A 26,119-nucleotide genomic window follows, 5' to 3' on the forward strand; every position below is an offset into this window, starting at 1 on the left:
CCTTGTGCCCTCGTGCTAGTCCGTGCGGGCCTCACCGCCAGGGGGCGTCCTCGAGAGCTCGCGGCTGCGGCCTGAGCTTGGCCCCTGCGGGCCGCCGTCGCCGCCTCGGCATTCCGCCGCCGGTTCGGCCGAGCGGCGTCGGCTCCCGCGTCTCTGGGCGCTGCTGTCGGACTCAGGGCGCCCGCTGACCCGCGGCGACGGCGACGACGACGATGGCCCCCTGAGCGGGTCGGCGCTAGGTAGCGGCGGGCGGGCGGGAGCCGCGGCCCGGCCCGCGTCGGAGCCCAGGCTAATCGCGCCTCTTTGTCTCCGGGCGGAAGTGGGACGCGCGGCGGGGACGCGGCGGCCGCACCATGAGCGACATCCGCCACTCGCTGCTGCGGCGCGATGCGCTGAGCGCCGCCAAGGAGGTGCTGTACCACCTGGACATCTACTTCAGCAGCCAGCTGCAGAGCGCGCCGCTGCCTATCGTGGACAAGGGCCCCGTGGAGCTGCTGGAAGAGTTCGTGTTCCAGGTGCCCAAGGAGCGCGGCGCGCAGCCCAAGGTGCCCATCCCGTCCGTGCCTTCGCTCGGTGACAAGCGCTCGCCCCGAGGTCTCACAGCCTCCTCCGGTCCCCCGTTCTTGCAGTCCAGCGGCGTGGCTCAGCCGCGTGCCTGTTTTGCAGGCGTGTGACAGTCGTCCACCAATGATCCAGGAGGAGACTTTGGGGATTGGCTACTTAACATCACTGGAGTCTCAAACCTGGGTCCTCTGGGATGTTGCATAATTAGATGCACGACTTTTTCTTGTGCAAGGGGTTAAGTAAGCCCCCAGGGCTTAGGGTTCAGAAAGGTGAAAACATACTCGGGAGGGGTGGGGGGTTACAGTTTTGGTTTTCTGGGTTTTGTTTTATTTGAGACATTGCCTCTCTATGTACTGTGTAGCTCAGGCCAGCCTACAACTCAAGATCCTCTAGCCTCAGCCTCTTGAGTGCTGGGATTTCAGGCATTCTCCTCAATCCTTTACTTTGGGAGGTAAGGGGCGGGCGCAGGCCCCTTCTCTCACAGCTTCTCTCCCGGATTTGTTTTTTTTTTTTTTTTTTTACAGAGACTGAATTCGCTCCAGGAGCTCCAGCTTCTTGAAATCATGTGCAGTTATTTCCAGGAGCAAAGCAAGGACTCGGTGCGGCAGATCATTTTCTCCTCCCTTTTCAGCCCCCAAGGGAACAAAGCCGACGACAGCCGAATGAGCTTGTTGGGAAAGCTAGTCTCCATGGCCGTGGCTGTGTGTAGGATCCCCGTGTTGGAATGTGCGGCCTCCTGGCTCCAGGTACTGTTCTCCAAGTGCTCTTGCTTCCCGGAGTCTCCATAAACTGTAGAGTTCTTTTACACATGTGTGATGTCCTCAATCACCGCTGCCTGCGTGCTATACCCAGTCCCGTTTTATAGAGCATAAGGTTAGTTAGTTAGTTAGTTAGTTAGTTAGTTAGTTAGTTTGAGACAAGGACTCAGTATGGAGTCCTGTGCCTGGCTCTGGAATTGTAGCCTTCTTATGCATCCAGTAGTAAGTGGTTATGATTTGTTTTGTTTTTGAAACAGGGTCTGATTTGAAATGTAGACCAGCTGGCCTCAAACACAGAGACCCACCTGTCCCTGCCTCTACCTCCCGAGTGCTGGAGATTAAAGGGGTGCGCCACCACCACCCAGCTTATTGAAAGTTTTTATCCTTACGCGTGTATGAGATGCATGTGGTTCTGTGAGGGTCAGTTCACACCTTTCACCTTTTCTAGTTTGTATTGTTGAAGACAGGGTTTCTTTGCGTAGTCCTGGCTATCCCGGAACTCCTTCTGTAGACCAGGCTGGCCGGGAACTCTGCCTCCCCAGTGCCAGGATTAAAGGCATGCGCCACCGCACCTGGCTTCCTTTCACCTTTAAATTTTTTAAAATTATTATTTATTAATTTAAAAATAATTGTTGTGTGTAGGTGTTTTGCTTGTATATATGTCTGTGCACTACCTGTGTGCTTGGCGCTGAAACCAGGGAAGCAGGAAGAGTTGCTTCAGACCCCAGGAACTAGAATTACAGATGTTTGTGAGCCACCATGTGGGTGCTGGGAATCAAAACTGGGTTCTCGAGGAGAGCAGCCAATGCTCTTATAACCACTGAGCTGTCTCTTCAGCCCCACTCCCTTTACCCTTATTTGGGTTCCAGCCCAGGTTGACCTTGAACTCACAGAGTGCCGAGGTGCTGAGATTAAAGGCATTTGCTACTACCTCCCAGCCCAAATTAGTTTTTTTATTAGGAAAAATGGCCTCATCTTCAGAATAAATGAAAAATCTGTTTCCTAGGCAAAATGATAAGAACGGTGTGCAAAGGGATAGCGGAATGGCTTAGTGGTTAGGAGCACAGTCTCTTTTTACTGAGGACCCACATTTAGTTCCTAGCACCCAAGCCAGGCAGCTTGCAACTGCTTAGCCCTCCAGCTCAGGATAGTAGCCCCTCTCCTCTGGCCTCCCTCAGTGCCTGTACTCACTTGCGCACACTCACAGAAGCCGCTATACACACCGCTAAAAATAAAATCTAGCACTTGGGCCGGGCGATGGTGGCTCACGCCTTTAATCCCAGCACTCAGGAGGTAGAGGCAGGTGGATCTCTGTGAGTTCAAGGCCAGCCTGGTCTACAAGAGCTAGTTCCAGGACAGGAACTAAAAAAAGCTACGGAGAAACCCTGTCTCGAAAATCAAAAAAAAAAAAATCTTACACTTGGGAGGCAGAGGCAGACAGATCTCTGTGAGTTCGAGGCCAGCCTGGTCTACAAAGCTAGTTCCAGGACAGCCAGCACTACACAGAGAAATCCTGTCTTGAAAAACCAATCAAAAAAGAAAAAAAATCTTAAAAGACGAGGCTAGTCAAAACTCTGGATCCTTTTGCCTTAGGCTTCCTAGCACTGATCTTACAGCATGGATTACCGTGCCCAGCTAGTACATTTCATCACCTGACAGTTCACAGACTTCCCAACCTCAAAGTGGTAATAATGGCTAGCTTTGATTTGTGGTGTCTGGCCTCAGCAGCCATCTTACCAAAGTCAGCGGGTGAGAGGTGGGCTGGTTCCACAGATCCCCCCTCCCCGCCCCCAGTGCCTCTATCCACTCGGGCAGGTTTACTGTTTATATACAGCTGTTGCCTGCTAGCTCAGATTCCTTAGTGATGTGTACTGTCGGCTTCTTTCCAGCGAACGCCAGTGGTCTACTGTGTGAGACTTGCCAGGGCCCTCGTGGATGACTACTGCTGTTTGGTGCCAGGCTCGGTTCAGACTCTGAAGCAGATCTTCAGCGCCAGTCCCCGTTTCTGCTGCCAGTTCATAACGTCCGTGACTGCGCTCTACGACCTGTCGTCAGGTAAGCGTCAAGTCGTTCCTGTCAAAGCACCTCCTAGGGAACGTCAGCTTTGTGCATTTATCTTTGAGCTGCGTCGGGGTAGAGCCCAAGGTTCTGTGCATGCTAGGCAAGCGTTCTGCCATAAAACTACATCCCATGTGCCAGCGACTACATTGGCTTTTGTTTTGGTTTTGTTATTATTGTGTGTATGTGTGTGCGTGTACAATGCATGTGTTTGCCACATGTGTGTAGTGCCCACAGAGACCAGCAGAGGATGTCAGGTCTCTTGGAGCTGGGTTACAGATCGTCCCTGAATGGGGAACTGAACTCAGGCCCCGAGAGAGTGGTGAGTGCCCTTAACAACTCACCAGCCCCTTGCACTGACTTTTTTTAACTGTGAAGTGTACATCCTGACTGTGGGCTTAAGCCTGAAGGTTGGCATCCAGACCTTTTCCATTGGTTTAGTTCTTCCCAGTTGCTTGGGTCTGAGTAGTGGGAATGAGCATAAAAAGCCCAAGCCGGGGGCTGAGATAGCTCCTTTTCCATAGACATGACCTTCCCCCAAGATTCATTTGACTATTTGCATGTGTGTGTGAGTAGGTACAGGTAAGAGTGGGTACCCAAGAGGGCCAGAAGAGGGGTCAGGTTCCTTGAAGCTAAAGTCACAGGTAGCGTGAGCTGCCCTGTGTAGGAACTGGGAGCCAAACTCATGTCCTCTGGGAGAACAGCAAGTGCTCTTTTTATTGTATTATTTACATTTTTATTTTTTAAGACCAAAGGTTTCTCTGTGTATCCCTGGCTGTCCTAGAACCCACTCTGGCCTAGAACTCAGAGATCCATCTGCCTCTGAGTTCTGACTGAGTTCTGTGACTAAAGGCATGTACCACCATCGCCTGGCCTTATTTTATGACTTTTTAAAGATTGTCCTCCTTCTCTTCCTCCCATCTTCCTCCTCTCTTCCTCTTTTTCTTCTGTGTGCGGATGTGTTTTGCCTGCATGTGTGTCTGCGTCACGTGCTTGCCTGTTGCCCGTGGAGGCCAGAAGAGGGTGCTGAATGCCCAGGACTATAGTGAGCAGCCCAGGTCTCCTGGAAGGGTAGCCAGTACTCTTAACTGTTGAGCCATTTCTCTAACCTTGGGGTTAAACCTTTAGGATTTTTTAATATTACATTTATTTATTTTGCCTGTTTATGTGTGGGCATTTGCATACCACTGCGTGTGTGTGTGGAGGTCAGAGGGCAACTCCTTTCCCCATTTGGGTCCTGTGTGTGGAACTCAGGTTGTCAGAACTGGCACCGAGCACCTTTGCCCACAGAGCCGTCACCCCAGTAGGTAAACTGTTTTAGCTGCAGTTCTTCCTCAGTGGCTCTCAGTAGATTCCCATGCTAGCCAGGAGAGCGTTTGGCTTAACCAGGAAAAGCCCATTGTCCCTTGTCCCTGTCAGGTAGCAGTCGACTGACTGGTTAAATGGGGGCAGAGGGCTCAGGCTTCCCCAGCCAGGCTTTGCTGCCTATGTTCTCTGTCATGGACAGATTTCCAGGAACAGGGTCGACAGGACAGGCGGGGCTATCCTCCTTAAGTCCTTCCTCACCTGTGTCTTCCCTGGCCCCGCAGTCCTGTGTGGCTCAGGCTCATTGTTTTCCCATGATGCAAAGGTATGTGTGGCTTTCTGTGTAGAGTGAAGCTCTGGGACTGCTTTTGTGGTCAGGGTTCAGTTTTTCCTCCTGCCTCCTGCCTTCTGCCCTGGGGGTTGACAGTGGTGTCGTGTCCGGATCTGATAGCTAAGCCAGCAGTTTGAGTGCCTTCGGGAATATTACCTACTTCCTGTTCGTCAGCTGCCTTTATTATATGTGTGTCTCCATTTACTTCTTACCCATTGTTGCTTTCTGGGGGAAGGGGGTTTGTTTTTTTATAGACAAAGTTTCTCTGTAGCTTTGGGGCCTGTCCCGACATTCGCTCTGTAGACCAGGCTGGCTCAAACTCACAGAGATCCGCCTGTCTCTGCCTCCCGAGTGCTGGGATTAAAGGTGTGTGCCACAACCACCCAGCTGCACTTGTTGCTTTTACAGAGAACCCCGGTTGAGTTGCATGCATGTAGTGCACATACACACATGCAAGCAAAACACTGATGTGCATAAGATAAAATAGGTAAACCTAACCTTTGTTACTCTCTACAACATTCACTTGGAAATAGAATGCAGATGCATTCCCTTCTAGCGCCATGCTCTTTCCTCAAGCGGTCTGCCTCTGAGGTTGAAGCAGAGCCCTGCTGCCAAGGTAGAGCTTCCTTGGTCACTCTTGTCAAAGTTCCTAAGAGCAGTCACTAGCCAGCACTTGCACTTGGGCCTTTGACTTTCCAGTGGGAGAGATGTCACCAGACATTGCAGTTCCTTGCAGTCTGTCCGTCACCTTAGACCAACAGGATGGACGTGGGCCTTGACGTTGAGAGTGGGTAATCGCACTGGGGAGCCACTGTTGTGCTGTGTGTCCCAGACAGGATGTTTTCACATAAGCCGCAGTGACCAGCCCTGGCCCCAGCCATGAAGACAGCTATCAAAATGGTGTGCAGTGCTGCCTTTGGGGGCTGCCAAAGACAGCATTCCGGGGGAGTCAGTACCTCCACTGCAGTGCTGCCTTTGGGGGCTGCTGAAGACAGCATTCTCGGGGAGTCGGTACCTCCACGCCAGCAAAAGGAGAAAATCCCCCCACCACACAGTTCCACTTCTTGCGGGGCAGAGTTAAGAGCCTGGGCCTCCTTTGTGGGGATGGAGAATTCAGTCACTAAGCACACATGGCACGTGCACACAGGCAGGGCACAGATTCCCCCTTTACCTGTGCACATGCTGCCGTCAGGCCACTGCAGGCGTCTCCACCGAGGCCTGGGCATACGCTGGAAATGGAGATGGCATTACTCACATTTCCTTGGGAAATCGAGGGACAGAAGCAGGATTGCCATAGAAGGTTGTAGACCAGAGCTGCTGCCTTACTGCTGGAGGGACACATTTGACACAGAGTGGGAACAGTCTCAGAGAGGACTGTCTTCCAGAGGAAGAGAGGCTGGAAACCTTATTGCAATAGAGGGAGCACGTGCTTTGCTTTCCAAGTTCTTCTCTGATATGCTTGAGCCTAGCTCAGGAAGGGACTTAGTTGTGCTTTGCTTTCCCAGAGCTGAGACTACTTCATCCCGGAGCTGAATGCGAATTGAGAAGTGTAGCATGGTGGTGTAAAAGCCAGGCTGCCAGGGTCAGATACAGGCCCACCGTGTGCTGACAATGAATCCCAAGAAAGGACTCAACAGTATCTTGCCTCTGTTTCCGGGGAACATCTGGGGTGCTGTGTGGATTAAGTGGGTCTGTCTGTCTAAAGGATCAGGACCAGACCTGACAGTCAGTGCCAACTTCTGTTGTCCTTAGTGCTGTTCAGGAGTCAGGCTGGTTGGGGCTGAGACGGCCATTGGTGGCTGACAGTTGACTGGTGAGACTCTAAGCGACTCTCTGAAGGCCACTGCAGCTGTCACTGTGCTATGGGGGAGACACTGGATATAGGGTAGAAACCTTCACCCAGAGATGGGTGAAGTATGCTGGTAGTTCTGAGCTGGGAACTGGTGGGTCGCGTGACTCAGTGCATAGAAGCATGTGCCACCCAGCTGACAACTTGAGTTCAGTCCCTGGGACCCACATACAGTGCCAAAGAGAAGGAACTCATGCAGGTTGTCCTTTGACCTCCACATATGCCCCATGGCACCCCCATAAACAAACAAATAAATAATAAATACAAGTCGGGGTGAGTGATGTGGCTCAAGGGAATTAACTTACTGGGGTGTTTTGGGGTTTGGTTTTTTTGTTTTCTTTTGCGAGGGGCCTTGACCTTGGCCATAGGTCCTGGACACTGGGGACAGGACATTAAGCCATGGAGCAGGTATAGGAAAGGAGATGGGAGATGGGTGAACTTGAACACCAGACAGGAAGACCGTGAAATTGCATCCGTCGTCACCCACTGTCCACTCCGCTCCTGCCTCCAAGGCCTCTCCCAACTGAATGTCTCTTTGCAGATGACCTCATCCCACCTTTGGACTTGCTTGAAATGATTGTCAGCTGGATCTTCGAGGACCCAAGGCTGATTCTCATCACGTTTTTAAATACTCCCATTGCCACCAACCTGCCCGTAGGATTCTTAGAGCTCACGCCCCTCATCGGACTGATCCGCTGGTGCGTGAAGGCCCCTCTGGCTTACAAGAGGAAGAAGCCTCGCCTCTCCAATGGCCACTTGGGTCACAAGGTCGCCAAGGACTCGGGCACGGGCACGGACAGAGACTCGCACCTGCTGTACTCAAAGCTCCATCTAAGTGTGCTGCAAGTCCTGATGACGCTCCAGCTGCACCTGACCGAGAAGAACCTGTACGGACGCCTGGGACTCATCCTGTTTGACCACATGGTCCCGCTTGTGGAGGAGATCAACAGACTGGCAGATGAACTGAACCCCCTCAATGCCTCCCAGGAGATCGAGCTTGCACTGGACCGCTTGGCCCAGGCATTGCAGGTGGCCATGGCATCGGGGGCCTTGCTCTGCACTAGAGGTAATTGCTGACCCCACGGCCCCCTGGTGTAGGCAGAAAGGACAGGGGGTCCTAGACAGGCACCTCCTTTGCTGCTTTTAGGACTTGCTCCCTATCCTGGTGACCACAAGGGAGGTTGGTGGAAAGTCCTGGAATACCCCCAGAGTCCCCTGCATTGGGGTGCTAATGCGCTCTCTGTAGGACATTTAGATACTGCCTGACTCTTTGGGCACAGGGCCACTAGAGTATACAGAACTTTTCCCTGGGGGACTAAGTTTTTGGGGTCTGTGTGTGAGGGAGAGCCGGGGGTAGGGGAGAAAGCTTGCTTTGTAGCCTAGGCTAGCCTGAAACTCATGCAGTTTTTCTGCCTCTGCCCTTGAGTGCTAGGATTATGGGAGTGAGCCACCATGCCTGGATGTGTTCCCTGTCTGGTTCCCTCCTTTGGTGGGAGGGCGGGCAGTTCTAGAGACTGAGCTAGGACCTCCTGCGTGCTAAGTGAGCACCCTGCCACTGAGCTGCGGCGCCAGCCCTGTTGCTGTTTGCTGTCTGATGGACTGTTGCTTGTGTCCTCAGCTGAGGGTTGCCAGTGATGAGCTCCCCCCACTTACCCTGGGCATTTGATAACCAGAGCCCTGACTTCTGACTTTCCCTGAAACTCAACAGATTGTCCTCAGGGCTACCCCTTCCTAAGTGGTTCCTTCCATTTGTGTTTTATGTTTTGTTTTATACTTCAATGTACATTGTTATTTTGCCTGCATGCATATCTGTGTTAGGTGTCAGATCTGGGAATTACAGACAGTTGTGAGCTGCCACGTGGCTGCTGGGAATCGATCCCAGGTCCTCTAGAAGAGCAGTCAGTGCTCTTAACCACTTAGGCATCTCTCCAGCCCCTTGAGGTTTGTTTTTGAATTGAAAACTACCATACAGCTTTTAAGGAGCCTGAAAACTTGCCACAACAGTCCCTGCTGCTGTCTGTCCAGTATTCTTGTTAAGAACCTCAGCACTCAGTCTCCCCGGATCTAACCTCATGTCTCCTTGGTTTCAGATGACCTGAGAACCTTGTGCTCCCGGCTGCCCCATAACAAGTAGGTATCCTAGTCTCTAAGTGGGTTGGCACTGCTGGGGCCGAGTGGGGGATGCTGGAAGGCAAAGCAGGACAGAGCTGCTTCCCTGGGGAAGCCTGGCGGCAGGGGGCGGAGCTGGGCTGCAGGGGGCAGAGTTCCCACTGATGAGCTTTCTATAGGGAAAAGCAGGCTCAGTGGCCCTCTTGCTGGAGTTTGGGAGACGGCAGCGTCCTCCCAGTGTCACTCAGAGCAGCTAGATGGTAATTTCCTGTCAGAGCAGGGCTTGGTCACAGTGTCCCTTTCAGAACCCGGCGGTTCACTTCTGTGACTGTCCTTAGACGGGAGGCCAGAATTAGTATGTACTGAGGATGGCGTGCTGTCGCTCTCGGGGGACCCCAAGTTACATCTGTTTGCGAGGGACAGGGCCCAGAACTAGGTGTGCTGGTGGCTTCTGAGAGATTTACGGTGGCATTTGGGCAGTCTCTGTATATGCCTCTGAGTCTCAGTTCCCTCTAGGGTGGTGAGGTGAGACTGAAAATCTCTCCTCTGCCCCGTGGGTCCCTCCATAGTCGCGGTCATCATAGGGAACAGTCTGGCTCCGCGACAATTGAGTTTCATTTGTGTTACTATAAGTTCTGATGTCTTGGTTTGTGTTGACTTTCCACCCAGACCGGAAACTTGTGGAAATGCTAAATCTCAATAAGGGTTTGCCAGTTTGGCCTCTGTAGTGTTCTCTGGGCTTAATACGTTTTTTGGTTTGTTTGCTTGCTTGCTTGAGACAGGGTCTGGCCATGGAGCCCTGACTGTCCTTGAATTTACCTGGCTTTTAAATGTTTTTATTGAGCTTCTCATCCAGAGGTTTTTTTTGGGGGGGGGGGGGGTGTTGTTTTGTTTTGTTTGAGACAGGATTTCTATGCATAACCCTACCTGTTTTAGAATTCACCCTGTAGACTAGGCTGGCCTTGAATTCAGAGATTAGCCTGTTCGGATTAAAGGCCAGAGTTACTGCAACAAAAAGATGCTGTGATGTAAATGAAGGCTTAGAGGGCTGAAGAGGTAGCTCAGTGGTTCAGCTGTAACTCCAGTTCCAGAAGACCTAATGCCCTCTTCTGGCCTCTGTGGGTACTGCGTGCCTGGGGTACACAGACATACACGCAGGCTAAACATCCATACATGGAAAATAAAAGTAAATCTGTGTGGTTGTTTCTTGTTTTTTGAAAAGGCCTTAGAGGAGCTTTGGCCCTTTAGCTGCGCCAGCACTCCTCATGCCCACAGTACTGGCCGAGGGCTCCTGTGGGCTCTGGGTCTACAGGAGGGTCTGTGACAGTCCTACCTTTCCTTTAGGTAGGAGGGTCCACCTGGGGGCAGGCTGTCACCGCATAAAGCCGTGTCATATAGACAGCACACAGGGAGGTGCAGCGTGGCGGAATTAGGGGCTGAGGGTGTGAGAGGATCACTTGGAAGTCTGGGCACATGGCCAGGCTGAGATTCAGTGACTCTGGACAGGAGTGAGCAGAGACTTAAGCTGGAAGTGCCTGCGTCCTCAGTGTGGTTGGAGAGCCCGGGCTGCTTGACAAACTGACTTCAAGCTGGATGGATGTGCTGGGCTTTAAAGCAGGGAGGTTCTGATCATGCTCGTTACTGGAAAGGAGCCAGGGTCTCAGACCAGCCCTGAACTCAGGGTGGAGAATTCTAGGAGGTGGAGGATGGAGAAAGGGAAGGAAGAAGGGTACTGGAAAGGTTCACAGTAGACCTCAGGGTCCTGGAGGGGCCTTGGTATCATAGGCCCTGGGGCTCAGGAGTACCAGGGGCTGAGACGCATCGGACTCTGGATCTCAGCAGTGCCCACAGTCCAGTACTGAGACTGCGTCAGTTCTGACAATTGTCGCCATTGTGCTCTTGTTTGAGCTGGCCGCGGTAACTTTGCTGTTACGTGAATGTGTCTTTCACCTCCACTCAGCTCCTCCGGGCTGTGGAGCTGAGTACAGAGTGTTGAGAAGAAGCCAAAGTTTACCTAATTCCAAAGAAAACTTGTCAATACTTAGAACTGTTCTATTATATGTACTTCATTTTACTTTTGTGCTCTGAGATCCATTTGTAGTATAGTCTGGGGAATAAGAGGAAAACTTCTCGGTTTCCTGGAACTAAATCAAGGCTAACTAACAGAGAAGAGTGGGAGGAGCCCGTGCTGCCTTTAGACAAGCTAAACAACAGTGTACAAAAATAAATATTACTTATTTAGTAAAAGTAATACCTTACATTAAAAAAAAAAGAAAAGAAAAAGAAAAGCCACTCTCTGGGGCTTATATAGAGAGTGCAGTCAAGACTCAACCTGAATTCATATTTTCCTGGTGGTGTGTTGCTGCCTTCAGATAGCACCGTGAATGGGCATTGGCCCAGGCTGGCATGGAAGCTGTCTGAACTAGGGTGACCATTGCTATGATGAAACACCGTGGCCAAGCAATGGGGGAGGATGGGCTTTATTGGGCTTACACTTCCACATCACTGTTCATCAGTGAAGGGAGTCAGGACAGGAACCTGGAGGCAGGCGCTGCTGCAGAGGGCATGATGGGGTGGCTTGTTCCTCGTGGCTTGTTCAGCCTGCTTCCTTATAGAAAGCCTAGCTAGGGCCGATACCACCTACAACGGACAGCCGGATATTACGGAGGCATTTCCTCAACTGAGGCTCCCTCCTTTCTGATAACTCTAACTTGACATAAAACTAGCCAGCCCAGAGACTACTTCCATGAACCTCAAGTTCTGAGGGCTGAGGGGTATGGCTGTCCCATAGCCCATGGTTCTGTGTAGAGCACCTCCACCCATCCTTGGTGGGGTTCTAGCTTTATCCCCATGGGTCCTTCCCTCTCAGTCTCGGCCTAGATCCTGCTCACCCCTCCACTTCCTTCCCCTTCTTAGTCTCCTGTGCCCCAAGTTCAGCTGCAGGAGCCCCAGACGCACGAGGTGTGTGAGGGACAGACAGCTTCTGGAGTGCTATCAGGCTTATACTATTGGGAGAACAAGCTGGATGCCCAGGTGGTAACACTGGGCTTGGGGCCTTGGACCTAATCTCTCTCCTTGTGTTTGCAGCCTGCTCCAGCTGGTGATCTCAGGCCCAGTGCAACAGTCGCCGCACACCGCTCTTCCCCCTGGGTTCTACCCGCACATCCACACACCCCCGCTCGCCTATGGCGCTGTGCCAGCCCACCCAGCTGCCCACCCAGCCCTGCCTACACACCCAGGGCACACCTTCATCTCAGGCGTGACGTTTCCATTCAGGCCCATCCGCTAGGCTGCCCTTCTAAGCCGCCAAGCGGCTGTGTGCCTTGCACCTGGGCCAAGGAATTCCGCCTTCGGAGAGAGGGATGCTGGCCCCAGGGACAAGAACCCTTGGGAGGCAGCAGGTGGTCTCTCCAGCTGGTAGAACCATCTTGGTACTGATGTCCCAAGTTGTTGGTGCCTAGGTGCCTCCTGCCTGGTCATGTTAAATATCCAGATTGGATGGATGAAAGGGAGTGCACTCAGCCCTCCGCAGAGAGCGCTGCGGGTGTTAAATATGCCAGTCTTGAGTGACGGTGGCACTCGTGCACTCTCAGCCCGCCACCAGGGAACGCTGGCGGGTAAGCCGCCCCTCGGGTCCATTTGCCCTGCCTCAGGAATGTGCCGTGTCTCTGCAACCAGCGCACGGTTTCCGCAGCTCCGTGAGCTCAGAGTGCGGAGGGAGAGACCCATGCTTGTGCGCAGCACTGGGCACTGCTCAGGGACACCTGTTGGGATTCCCCATCACCTTGGAAAGGATCTTCTGTGTTTTATTTGGGGGATATCTCTAAATTTTCCTTTCATGTGTTCAAAATAAATTTTTCTAAACAGTCTTATAGGCATTATGGAGTCTCCTTTCGTGGAGCTGCCCACATACAGGATGGGGCTTTCCATCACAACCCAGAAAATCCCTCACACATGTGTCCACAGCGTGACCTGATCGTCAGTTCCTCACTGATGCTCCCTTCCTGGGTGACTCTCCAACAGTGGAGGTGGCTGGTCCCATGAGAGGGAGAGTTGTCTAGGGAAGTGACGGGGCTCGTGCCAGGTGGGAGAAGGGAAGGAGGGATGGGCAGATGAGGGAGCAGTGGGAACTGCCTGGTCCCGTGGATGTGCAAATGCTTCTGGAAAGAATCCAGCAGCAAGGAGAGGGAGAGGTAAAAAATCCGGGGACAGGGCACTAGGAGATAGCTCAGTGGGTGAGAGAGTTTGTGGGGCAAGCATGAGGACCTGAGTTCGAATCTTTAGCACCCATGTAAAAAACCAGCCATGGATACTCTTGTGCCTGTAACCCTAGGGTTGGACTGGGGCAGAGATGAGAGAAAGCTGGTCCTGGCTGGCTGCTGGCCTTGCTCCAGGTTCGGTGAGATACCCTGTCTCGAGGGAATAAGCTGAAGTGTGATAAACGGAGAGCACCCAACATCTTCCTCTGGCCTCTTTAAATGAGCATGTGGATGACACACACATACATGCACACACACGCACACATACATAACGCGCGCACACACACAACCGATTCAGGGAGGAGAGAAACATTGGAGACTGAGGTCTCTGGAAGAGGCTCCCATCCAGTTAGGGCAGTGGAAGAAGGCACGCCCATTCTTTACCCATATGTCCACTTGTCTGCTCAGTTTTCCTTAGATGCTTCCTGGCAGCCTGTCTCTACTTTCACCGCTGGAAAGTTCTATGGTGCCTCAAGTTACCTAACTACCAGAGGTCCTTATGACGCCAAATTTTCCTGCTTTCCAAGTCTGGGTCCTTACTGTTGCACCCGTGGCTCAGTGATCTGCTGGGAGACAGGAAGACAAGCGGGGCTGTGAGCGCACAGAGGGTTCTTGGACCCCACCAGGGACATCTATACTTCGTCTCATTGGCAGCTCTGGTTTGCCAGACCTTTGAGTTTTTCAGCCGTTGGTGGTTTTGTTTTTTGTTTTTTTCCTTCTCCTTCTTCTACACTGTGTCGCATGTAGTCCAGGCTGGCCTCAGATGTGCCCAGTAGCCAAGGATAACCTAGGACTCCTCATCTTCCTACTGAGTTCTGGAATGACAGGCATGTACCACCATGTGGGTTTTAGGCACTACTGGAGGTGAAACCCAGGGCTTTGTGAGCACCAGGGCGAGCACTCTGCTAACTGAGCCACATCCCCAGCCTCTTCTCAAGAGAACTTGGGCAATGCTTCTTATGTGAATTTTCCAGATGGAAGAAGCCTGTGGCCTTCATTAAAACTGGGAGAGGGCAGCAATTCCACTGAAATCAGGAACAAGACAAGGTTGTCCACTCTCTCCATATCTATTCAATATAATTCTTGAGGTCCTAGCTAGAGCAATAAGACACCAAAGGGAGATCAAGGGGATACAAATTGGAAAAGAAGAAGTCAAACTCTCACTGTTTTCTGATAATATGATAGTTTACGTAAGTGATCCCAAAAATTCTACCAAGGAACTTCTACAACTCAAACACTTTCAGCAATGTAGCAGGATCCAAGATTAACTCAAAAAAAAATCAGTAGCCCTCCTGTACAAAGATGATAAAAGGGTTGGGGAAAAAAAATCAGAGAATCAAAACCCTTCACAATAGCCACAAATAGCATAAATTATCTCAGAGTAACTCTAACCAAACAAGTGGAATACTTGTATGACAAGAACTTTAAATCTTTGAAGAAAGAAATTGAAGAAGACACCAGAAAATAGAAAGATATCCCATGCTCTTGGGTAGGCAGAATTAACATAGTAAAAATGGCAATCTTACCCAAAACAATCTACAGATTCAACACAATGCCCATCAAAATCCCAGCAAAATTCTTCAAAGACCTCAAAAGAACGGCACTCAACTTCATTTGGAAAAGCAAAAAAAACCAGGATAGCCAAAACAATCCTGTACAATAAAAGAACTTCTGGAGGCATCACAATCCCTGACTTCAAACTCTACTACAGAGCTACGGTACTGAAAACAGCCTGGTATTGGCATAAGAACAGACAGGAGGACCAGTGGAACCGAATAGAAGACCCTGATATCAATCCATACATCTTCAAACACCTGATCTTTGATAAAGAAGCAAAAAATGTCAAATGGAAAAAAAGAAAGCATATTTAACAAGTGGTGCTGGCATAACTGGATATCAACATGTAGAAGAATGAAAATAGATCCATATCTATCACCATGCAAAAAACTCAAGTTCAAATGGATCAAAGGCATAAAGCCAGCCACACTGAACCTTATAGAAGAGAAAATGAGAAGTACACTTGAACGCATTGGCACAGGGAACCACTTCCTAAATATAACACCAGCAGCACAGACACTGAGAGAAACAATTAATAAATGGGACCTCTTGAAACTGAAAAGCTTCTGTAGAGCAAAGGACATGGTCAACAAGACAAAACGACAGCCCACAGAATGGAAAAAGATCTTCACTGACTCCACACCAGACAGAGGCCTGATCTCCAAAACATACAAAGAACTCAAGAAATTGGACACCAAAAGATCACATAATCCAATAAAAAAAAATGGAGTACAGACCTAAACAGAGAACTCTCAACAGAGGAATCTAAAATGGCTGAAAGACACTTAAGGAAATGCTCAACATCCTTAGTCATCAGAGAAATGCAAATCAAAACAACTCTGAGATTCCATCTTAAACCTGTAAGAATGGCCAAGATCAAAAACAGTGATGACAACTTATGCTGGAGAGGTTGTGGGGAAAAGGGAACACTTCTGCATTGCTGGTGGGAATGCAAGCTGGTACAGCCCCTTTGGATGTCAGTGTGGCGATTTCTCAGAAAATTAGGAAACAACCTTCCTCAAGACCCAATAATACCACTTTTGGGTATCTATCCAAAGGCTGCTCAATTGTGCCACAAGGACATGTGCTCAACTATTTCATAGCAGCTTTGTTTGTCATAGCCAGAACCTGGAAACAACCTAAATGCTCCTCGACCAAAGAATGGATAAGGAAAATGTAGTACATTTACACAATGGAGTACTACACAGCAGAAAAAAATAATGACAGCTTGAATTTTGCAGGAAAATGGATGGAGCTAGAAAATATTATTTTGAGTGAGGTAACCCAGACACAGAAAGACAATTATCACATGTACTCACTCATAGGTGGTTTTAAACAAAGCAAAGCCAGCCTACAAACCACAATCCCAGAGAACTTAGACAACAATACAGACACTAAGAGAGACTTACACAGATCTAATCTACATGGGAAGTAGAAAGTAGAAAAAGACAAGATCTCCTGAGTAAATTGGGAGCATGGGGGACCTTGGGGGAGGGTTGAAGGGGGGAGCAGAGAAAAATGTAGAGCTCAATAAATATCAATAAAAATTTATTAAAAAACTGGGGGAGGGGATATGCAGATGGTTAGCTCAAACCTCCTGGGGGAGGAAATACTCCCAACCCCACCCCATTCCCGCCCCCAGGCAGGAAACAACTAGTTAAGGTAACTAGCAAACAGGGAGAAGCCCCTGGGGAAGCCGTGGCTCAGAACGATGGACGAAGAGCCTGGAGAAGGACGGAAGCTGGAGGAGGGAGGGCCTGGGGCTACTGGAGGGAGAAGAACCCAAAGCGACAAGGCTCGGTTCCCCAGCTCCCGAAGATGGCCCTTCTGGAGCTGGCACAGTTGCCACCTGTCTATCCTAACCAACTCAAGGTTCCAGGTGTGGGCCGGGTTGGCAGTTCTGGACCTGCTGAAATCAGGAGGGGTCTTCCCCACTAACTGGTTAATTAAGTGCAAATTAGACCAAATTTGTACCCCTGTCAGGGGAGGGGTGCCCTGAAGCCACGCCAACGCTTCAGAGGACATTGGGGGTGTCGGCTAGGAACCCCTTTCCTCTTCCATTCATGCAGCCTCAGTGACAGTCACCAACCGTGGCGCACGGACACGCGCACCGCACTGGGCGATGCGTTGCAGCAGCGTGCGCTGCGCGCCCAGCACAGGCGAGCTCCAGGACGCAAGCAGGGCCAAGCATCCTGTCCCCATCCCCACCCACCCACATCTCCCCGGGGGGCCCTGGTGAGTGACCGGGCCGGCAAGGGTTAAGCTCACAGAGCTGGCGGCGCGGGCTAGAGCGGCGGCCACCGTGGCGAAGGCGAAGGCAGCGGCCACGGTGGTAGTGGCGGGGACCGGGGCGAGGGGGCGCGGCAGGCAGCAGGGGCGGGGGACAGGATGCGGATGCCGGGGGGACTTCCTGTGTCGGCCCCCCAGCGCCCCCGCCCCAACCCGGCCGTTTCCCGCACGGACGCACATCACCGGAGGGCGGGCGAGCGACCTGGGACCTGGCTGGTCCGCGGCGCCCGACCCCCGCCCCTGGGCACCTGTGGCCCGTGATTGCTTAGGACCCTTGTCACCCGGTTCCCACTGAGGCAACCTAGGGCTCCAGCTTGGGCCCTGCTGCACGCCATGGTCACCCGGACCAACCTTGATCCCAGTTCGGAATTTGGAGCCCTGTCTTCCTTCCCCGTTCCTACGTGAGAGTCTCCACCAACTTCTGCCTGGCAACTCCACTCTGCACCTTGTCTTGGCCCAGGGGGACCTCAGCAGCTCTGACAGCGAAGACCCCCGTGGAGTGCCTGCCAAGGGTTCCCCGGTGGGCGGTCAGAACCTCCCTGGATCATTCTAGATGGAGGCACCTCCGGAAGGAGCTGGCTGAAGAGCCATGGCCTTCACCTTATAGCCACTGGTGACCACACCTCCCCTAGCGCAGAGGCTGCAGCAGGTGAGGCCTGGCAACCTTGCTGGGCACAGGGGCGTTTCTCTACCCAGGGCTTCTAAACCAGAGGGAGATGGAGTCTGCTGGCATGGGGGGTGGGGTGGGGGTGGGGACACCTGAATGTGGAGACCACTTCTTCAGAGTGGACTCAGGACAGGAGCACAGGCCTGCAGAAGGCCCCAGCCGTGATGACAGTGCCCTGGACTCCTACCTTCCCAGGGACCTGGGATGACACCTGATATTATGTGGCCTTTTAAGCCTGGGGGATGGTCATATTTTGGAAGGGGCCAAAGGACCGTGCCATGGGTCCCCTCAGGCGTGCCTCAAGCGTCCCAGCCTTGGGAGAGGCTGTTTCCCTCAGTTACATTTCCCAGGGAGGCAGGAAGGAAGCTGAGGTGGATCACTGTGTATATCCAGCAAATAACAGCTCTGGCTCTTCTGTGTAGGAATGGGCCATCACCATCTCCCTCCTGAACAGCTTCCTTTCTTGCTCTCAGCACAGCCTGTTCCCAAGGACGTTGGTGAGACCGCCAGGATGGAACTGGGCCCCACAACAGAGACCTTTGTGTTGGAGCTGCGATGTCTTGAGGATGGCGTCCAGGGCCTGACACCCTCTCAGGTGAGGGTCGAGGGGTGGAGACAATGGGGACCATAGCAAGGATTCTGTAGTTGAGTTGCAAGCTGGTACAGCCCAGGCCACAGCAGAGGAAGCCCTGTGTTGCCAACAGTGCACTCACTCATACCTGCTAACCTCACTACCCTGGAACTGTTGAGGTGTCTGTCAGGCCAAGGTCTTGCAGGAGACAGATTCGGTAACCTCAGTCCTGACCCCCACACCTGGGCTGGCTTTAACCTGCTTTTCCCAGGTGGCCTCCACTGTCTCCCATGGAGCTGGAGGGATTTTCCATCTCTGATGCCTCAGACCTTGGGTGCATGGCTCCTTGTCTGTAGTGACTTCGACCCTAGGTCCCATTTCCTCAACATCTGTCCCATCCCTTTCCTTCCCCGAGCCACACAGGTACCCCTGGTGTTGTGGGACTTCCCAGGGTTGTCCCTGAGCCCCACACAGGGGGAGCCTTCAAGGGTGGATGAGAGTTAGTGTTCACGTTCTGTGGTGAGTGACGGGGGGGGCAGCTTTAAGGGAGTTAAGAAAGAACCAGGGAGGGTTTGATGATGGTGACATATAACTGGAATCCCAGAACCTGGGGGCTCAGGCAAGAGGTTCACAGTTTGACAGCCTGGGCTGTGCAATGAGTTCCAGACTAGGACTATACAATGAGACATTATTGTGGAGAGACAGAAACGGGGTGGAGAGAATGAACAAGAGAGACTGTCAGGAAATTTGGGAGAATAAAATGATAAAATGGGAATATATGAATTGAACAAAGACTCTTTCCGATTGTGAATTTAACTCCAGCAGGCATACACTTCAAGTGACATCTAACTACATGGCCAATAAAATGCTTCTGTGGAAACTGCTGCCCAGGAATGCAGAGGGACCACGTGACCAAGCTAGCCCTGTGGAGATTCACCCAGAGGTGAGGTCTGTCCCTGCAGACGGAGTTGAACTCACTGTGGTGACAGGTTCCCATGGCCGTCTTCATCCGCCACCTAACATCCCAGCTGTTCTGTAGAAGTCTGTCTGAAACATACACCCAAGGTACTGGGGAGGAAAAAAAGCGGGAAAAGCTTCAGGATTAGAGTTCAAATCCCCAGAAACCAGCATTCTGCAATCCCAGCATTCCTATGGTAAAATGGGAGGTGGAGGCAGGAGAATCCCTTGGAGTCTCCAGGCCCAGTTAGCCTGGCTGGCCTGTGAGATGGCAGACGAGAGACCCTGCCTCAAAGTGGAGGGTGAGGTCCAACACCCAAAGTTGTTCTGTGACCTCCACTGGTGTGTTGTGGCACATATATTCCCATAAGCACAAACATGAACATACATGCACATACACACAAGACACAGGTTTTTTAAAAAAAAACTCAACAAAAATGGTTGGAAAGAATTTTTTCCCTAAAAGATAATTACTACACAACTTTTTTGGTATGTGTGTATGTGGTGTGTATGTATGCATATATGTGTTTGGGAACTCATGTGTGTGATTGATATGTGCACATCTGGAGGCCCCAGATTGATGTCATGAATCATCCTTGATTGTTCTTCCACCTTAGTCAATGGGCAGGGTCTCTCCATCAGACCAAAAACTTGCCCATACGGCTACTCATGCCAGCCAGCTTCCTCCAGGGATCCCCTCTTTCCACCCTCTGAGGCTGGAGTTACAGGTGGGCTGCTGTGCCTGGTTTTTCAGTCCGATTCTGAACCACGAACTCCCTACCTGACCCCAGAATTCCTTCTGCGCTTTCTAGAAATGACTTGCTGTATCTTTACAGAAATGCTCACTATTCATAGACAAGGCAAATTTCACTTATTTAAAGTGTGACCATCACTGGACCATGGTGGCACACGCCTTTAATCCCAGCACTTAGGAGGCAAAGGCAGATCTTTGAGTTCAAGGCCAGCCTGGTCTACAGAGCTAGTTCCAGGACAGCCAAGGCTACACAAAGAAACCCTGTCTCAAAAAAACAAAATAGCAAATGAATGAATGAACGAACAAATGAATGAATAAAGTGTGACCATAAATGGAGTCAGAATTCACCACTGCAAAATCTGGTTTCTCTTGCTTAGGAAGGAAGTCAGCACTAGAGACCTCTTTGGGAATGGTGCCAGGAGCCCAAAGCTCTGTTGGTATCAATGCATGAGGCTTGCATGAGGGAGGCTCAGAGGGAGTCTGAATGAGGTGACCCGTGAAACTCTGGAAATGTCTGTCCTATCATCATTGCCACTCAATCCCTCATTTTTGCGTCCCTGCTAAGAGCCCCTTAGTGGACCCTGAATCCATTCTTTTGGGGGTTTGTGGTCCAGGTTAGCTGTCCATCGATCCTGGCTTCCTGCCATTTCCACTATAGATGGCAGTGGTGGGAGTGAGAGCCAGGAGGAGGAAGAGGCTCAGGAGATGAGCAGCAGCCCACAGCCGCCAGCACTCAAAGCCCCAGTAGGGGCCAGTAACAGCATTGGGGCTCTGCAGCTGGGACAACCGGACTTGCATCTGCAGCAGTTAGAGCAGCAGCAAGAGCTGGAACAACAGCTGCAGCACAAGCAGTGACAAGAGCAGCCTCTTGCTGCTCAGCTGTTAGGACCTTAACCAGAATTGCTGCAGCAGCAGGATGGGCAGCAGTAGCTGTCTCAGTTGCAGCAAAAGCTACAGGAAAACCTCCAGTCCGAGCAGCATCAGGAACCAAAACCACAACTGCAGCTGGCGCAGCATCCAGGACTTGGACAGGAGCAACAAGAGCAACAGCTGTTGCAGCAGCAGCAGCAGTGGATGATTATGAAGCCCCAAGGCCAAAAGCAACAGCTGTTACTACAGCAGCAAGAACGGCTGCAGCAGCAGCAAGTACAAGAACAACTTGTGCAGCAGCATGTGCAACAGCCACAGCTATTGCAGCAGCAAGTAGAAGAACAGGCTTTGCTGCAGCAGCAGCCTTTACAGCAGCCAATGCAAGAGCAACGACAGTCACAGCAGCAGCTTCTCCAACAGCAGCAACTACTGCAACAACATGAACAATTGCTGCTGCAGCAGTTGCAAGAACAAGCATTGCAACAGCAATTACAAGGACAACAGCTGTTGCAGCAGCATCAACAGGAGCAGTTACAGCAGCAGCTGCTGCTCCAACAACAGGAACTGTTGCAACAGCAGGGACAATTGCAACCGCAGCAGTTGCAGCAGCAGATACTGTTGCTGCAGCCACAGGGACATATAGAGCAGCTGTTGCTGCAGCAGCAGGCACAGTTGCAGCAACAACTGTTGCAGCAGCAGCAGCAGCAGGTCCAGATACAGCACCAGCTATTGCTGCAGCAAGAACAGTTGCAGCAGCAACAGTTGTTGCAACAGCAGCAGCTGCAGCCTCCTCCAGAGCCAGAGGACGAAGAAGATGCGGAACTGGAGCTTATGCCATTGGGCATAAGGTCAGAGCAGGAGCTGGAGCAGCGGCGGCAGGAGTTAGAGAGGCTGCAAGAACAACAACAGCTGAAGCTAAAACTGCAAGAGCAACTGCATCTGCTGGAGCAGCACCTGAAGCAACAGCAGCAGCTGGAGCAGCTGCAGCAGCTGGAGCAACAGGAGGTACACTTGGAGCTAGCCCCGGTGGAACTGAGCGCCCAGCATCAGGAGCTGCAGCTGCAGCTGACCTCTGTGCAGCCAGAGCTGCAGCTGGAGCTGGTTCCCACTCCGGGAGGTGGCATAGCATCAGCTCCAGTCTCCTACGTGGTGGCCCCTCCAGGCTATGTGGTGCTGCAAGAGCTCATGGTACTGCCCACTGTGGCTACATCCACTATGGTGACCATCGCGGGACCCACAGGGAGTGAGGCTCGGACGCCCACAAAACAGCGCAAGAAGCGGCGAGGCAGGGACAGGCCAACCATCTGCGGGGAGTGTGGCAAGGGTTTCAGCCGCAGCACGGACTTGGTGCGACACCAGGCCACGCACACTGGGGAGAGGCCGCATCTCTGCAGCGAGTGCGGCAAGAGCTTCTCGCAACACTCTAACCTGGTGATCCACCAGCGCATCCACACCGGCGAGAAGCCCTACGCCTGCACCTACTGCTCCAAGCGCTTCAGCGAGAGCTCGGCGCTTGTGCAGCATCAGCGCACCCATACCGGCGAGCGGCCCTACGTCTGCGCCGACTGCGGCAAGTGCTTCAGCGTCTCCTCCAACCTGCTGCGCCACCGCCGCACCCACTCGGGTGAGCGGCTCCACGCGTGCGAGGACTGCGGCGAGCGCTTCCGGCACAAGGTGCAGATCCGCAAGCACGAGCGACTGCAGCACGGGTTAGGCCGCCCCAGAGGTCTGGGCCTGCAGCGCTCCTCCAGGCAAGCGCCCTCAAGAGTCTCCACAAGGGCCAAAAAGGCTTCTGCATCTGGGAAGCCCTGAGTGGTGTGAGAGCCACTCACACCTTGACCCTAGGTCATGATCTTAACCCTAGTTTGAGGTCTCTCTGGGTATCTTGAGTTATCCTTAGGAAAGAAAGACGTCCATCTTTTCCCAGACCTACCCCCACAATGCACAAGTCCACTGATTCAGTCTTCCTTCCCTCTAAACCTGCACAAGAGAACAACTCCATGTGGGTGAGAGAGACTACTAAGACTACTACTTCCCCCACCCGCTCCCCCCACTGCCTTCCTTGGAAAACTGGACTGAGAACTCACGTGAAATGCGCAGCGTGTGTGGGAGCTGGGGACCGAATGGATCACTCTGCATACTTAAGGAGGAACTGAAAAGGGGGCAGATGGTGTAGCTCAGCCGGCAGAGTGCTTGCCTAGCACAAGGATGGGTTTCCTCTTAAGCATCACAGAAACATAGAAACATGTGTGTTGGCACATGTAATACCAGCACTTGGGAGGTAGAGGCCGGAGGATCAGATGTTCAAGGTAATCTTCAGCCACATAGTGAGTTGGATAGCCTGGGTTACCTGAGACTCTGCCTCAAAAAAAGAAAAAGGAAGAAAAAAAGAAAGAAAAAAAGAGGGGGAAAAAGGAAACTGGCTTGCACAATGCAATGAACTTGGTCCAGGCAATAGATTGTCGTAAGTTACATAAACCTTGAAAATACTTGTTGGAATGAAAGGCCGAAGGGTGAACGTAGTTCTGGTGCAAATTCCTATGTTCATAGACACAGGGTCACAGTGGCCATGGGGGCAATGTGCAAATAAAAGTCAGGAAGTTCTGCTCTGCGTGGAAGGTCAAACCTTCTTTCCTCAGGAGCCCAGACTACGGGCATTAGAAGCAGGTTCTGGGCCTCCATTGCGAAGCTCCCAAGTCATCTGTACCTCCTTACTGTTCCCCTGGGTGGTCAGAGGAGACTTTACCTCCTGGCTGATATGTGAGAAGAATGTTGGGGATAAGGACTGGAGGTGTCAGAAAGGCTGTAAACCATGTTTACCAAATCGTATAAGGCAGTGACCGTCTGGGGAGGTGTGCCAGGTGGAGGGGCCCTCCCTGACTCCCCAGGCGACTTCCTACCCCACTTGACCTGCTGGCCCACTGTGGCATCTCGGTCCTTGCCATTTCTCTGCCCTCCCTGCTCCTCCTTTATTAACACAACCAGGCAGATTTTATACCTGTGTTGACAAGTAAGAAACAGAACATGGAAAATAAAGGGAAGAATCTCGTCTGTCCTGCTTGTGATTTGAACTTTTCATTTTACATCTTGCCTGTAACTTTTCTTGTTCGTCTAAAACAGTCTTGTGTAGCTCAGGCTGGTCTCAGTCAATTCCCTCTATTAGCAGAGGATGACATACACTTATAATCCCAGCATTTGGGAAGCAGATGCAGGAGGACGGTGAGTTCAAGGCTAACCTGGGCTACATAGCAAGCTCTTGTCTCATAAAAGAAAAGGAGGGAGGAAGCCAGCGAGACTTTGTAGTTCATGCCTGTAATTCCAGCACTTGGGAAGCTGAAGGGGGATCGATCCAGAGTTGGAGGCTAGCGTGGGCTACATAGTGGCACTTTATATTAAAAAGAAAAGGACAATCAGAATAGTGTAGCTAGAGGAAGACAGCCATAAAAACAAATACAATGCTGTTTCTAAAGTACTGTTCCATTACAGCAAGATCCCTAGGCTTGCTAAACGTGGTGGATGCAGCAAGGTGGGAGTTTCCGGTTCGGTCCCAGCTTTTAATTTCTCCACATCCTACAGTTAGAGCACACACAATGCAGTGTCTTCAGCGAAAGGCTCTACTGTCTAGTTTTGGTATACAACCAACAACAGCCACCAACAACAGCCGCCACAGCCTTTATGGCTTGAGGGACCTCAGGGGTTTCCCTGGCCACAGGAAGGCAGCCCACCCCTGGTTGCCAGATCTGCGAAACACTCGGAGGTTAGCATCCCGTCATCCATAGAACCAAACCTTTTTCAGAGGATGCAGGCCAAGGTCGCATCCTGAACCACCGTCCCATAACAAAGACAACCTTGTTGAGGCACTCCGGAAGTTACTGACGTCTGTTCTCAGCAAGTGACAGGTGACCCTAGGGATTAACAACCAAGAAGTATGGAGTCAAACATCCGCGAGGTCTGATACGGCACGGCACGGCACGGCACGGCACGGCACGGCACGGCACGGCACGGCACGGCACGGCACGGCACGGCACGGCACGGCACGGCACGGCCATTCCATCCATTTGGATCAGTCGCTCCCTCCACAGATCAAGGTCGGTACAGTGCGTGGATGATAGCTAACCTAATTAGCTACCTGTGATCGTTAGAGGGTCTCTCTGAGCCTGCACATTACCATATCCTGGAGGTCTTCCGCGGGGCCTTCCCACATTTCTCCGAAGGGGAATGTGACCCTGCTCTCCCCTGCTGCACTCATTGGCTCCCTCTGTCAGCTTGGGTTACCACTGTAGCGGTAGCCTTCCCATTCACCATACCTGGCTCTGGCTCTTGGGGGACTTCTTCTTCTTCTTTTTTCTTTCTTTCTTTCTTTCTTTCTTTCTTTCTTTCTTTCTTTCTTTCTTTCTTTCTTTCTTTTTTTTATTTTTCGAGACAGAGTTTCTCTGTGGTTTTGGTTCCTGTCCTGGAACTAGCTCTTGTAGACCAGGCTGGCCTCGAACTCACAGAGATCCGCCTGCCTCTGCCTCTGCCTCCCGAGTGCTGGGATTAAAGGCGTGCGCCACCACCGCCAGGCTCTTGGGGGACTTCTTGACTGGGAAACCAGCTCCACCCCTACCATAACCTTTTGCTGGCGAGAAATGTGCCCTCCTTAGTCTGGGTGGCATATTTCCCAGCACAGGCTTGACCGTCTTCGCGTGTGCTGCGCTGTCAGCAATATCTTCTAGAAACTGTATATCGGGCTCTACAGCCTTCCGGAAGCTCCTCAGCACACAGTCTGGCTTCCTATCAGTTTTCTCCTTGGGAACTCCAGATGGACACAAATCTTTTTTTTTAAATTGATTTTATTGAGCTATACATTTTTCTTTGCTCCCCTCTCTTCCTCTCCCCTTCCCTTCTACCCTCTCCCATAGACCCCCATGCTCCCAATTTACTCAGGAGATCTTGTCTTTTTCTACTTCCCATGTAGATTGGATCTGTGTAAGTCTCTCTTAGGGTCCTCATTGTTGTCTAGGTTCTCTGAGATTGTGAATTGTAAGCTGGTTTTCTTTGTTTATGTCTAAAAGCCACTTATGAGTGAGTACATATGATAATTGTCTTTCTGTGTCTGGGTTACCTCACTCAATATGATGTTTTCTAGATCCATCCATTTGCCTGCAAATTTCAAGATGTCATTTTTTTCTGCTGTGTAGTACTCCATTGTATAAATGTACTACATTTTCCTTACCCATTC

The 26,119-nt window shown here is 51.6% G+C and overlaps 2 protein-coding genes across 3 annotated transcripts; both read left to right on the forward strand.

The window, feature by feature from the left end:
• Positions 1 to 213: 213 nt before the first annotated feature.
• On the forward strand, positions 214 to 12,843 carry Ints15 (integrator complex subunit 15). 2 transcript variants are annotated; one of them, XM_075973804.1, is made up of 6 exons: positions 214 to 545; positions 1,089 to 1,310; positions 3,212 to 3,377; positions 7,407 to 7,931; positions 8,956 to 8,995; positions 12,062 to 12,843. In XM_075973804.1, the coding sequence occupies exons 1-6, from the start codon at positions 354 to 356 to the stop codon at positions 12,261 to 12,263; spliced, it is 1,347 nt and encodes a 448-aa protein (XP_075829919.1). In that variant the 5' UTR covers positions 214 to 353; the 3' UTR covers positions 12,264 to 12,843. The 2 variants fall into 2 exon arrangements, with proteins under 2 accessions (XP_075829919.1, XP_075829929.1); XM_075973814.1 differs by having other exon boundaries at positions 500 to 594; positions 12,062 to 12,401.
• A 5,375-nt stretch (positions 12,844 to 18,218) lies between these two features.
• Positions 18,219 to 23,953, forward strand: Znf853 (zinc finger protein 853). The gene is given in 3 exon segments (XM_075973859.1): positions 18,219 to 18,315; positions 18,318 to 18,341; positions 20,687 to 23,953. Coding segments are annotated over 3 exon segments (2,106 nt in total). The 5' UTR covers positions 18,219 to 18,257; the 3' UTR covers positions 22,711 to 23,953.
• The last annotated feature ends 2,166 nt before the right edge of the window (positions 23,954 to 26,119 follow it).

Source organism: Microtus pennsylvanicus, chromosome 1 (assembly GCF_037038515.1).
Source record: "Microtus pennsylvanicus isolate mMicPen1 chromosome 1, mMicPen1.hap1, whole genome shotgun sequence".
In the NCBI taxonomy this organism is placed as follows: domain Eukaryota; kingdom Metazoa; phylum Chordata; class Mammalia; order Rodentia; family Cricetidae; genus Microtus; species Microtus pennsylvanicus.

Bases quoted from the DNA above. Each gene is read 5' to 3' on its own strand.
- Ints15 (XM_075973804.1), top strand. From the start codon at position 354: ATGAGCGACATCCGCCACTCGCTGCTGCGGCGCGATGCGCTGAGCGCC. The intron at 3,378-7,406 runs GTAAGCGTCAAG...GTCTCTTTGCAG, and splicing joins GCTCTACGACCTGTCGTCAG to ATGACCTCATCCCACCTTTG. The intron at 8,996-12,061 runs GTAGGTATCCTA...TTGTGTTTGCAG, and splicing joins TCCCGGCTGCCCCATAACAA to CCTGCTCCAGCTGGTGATCT.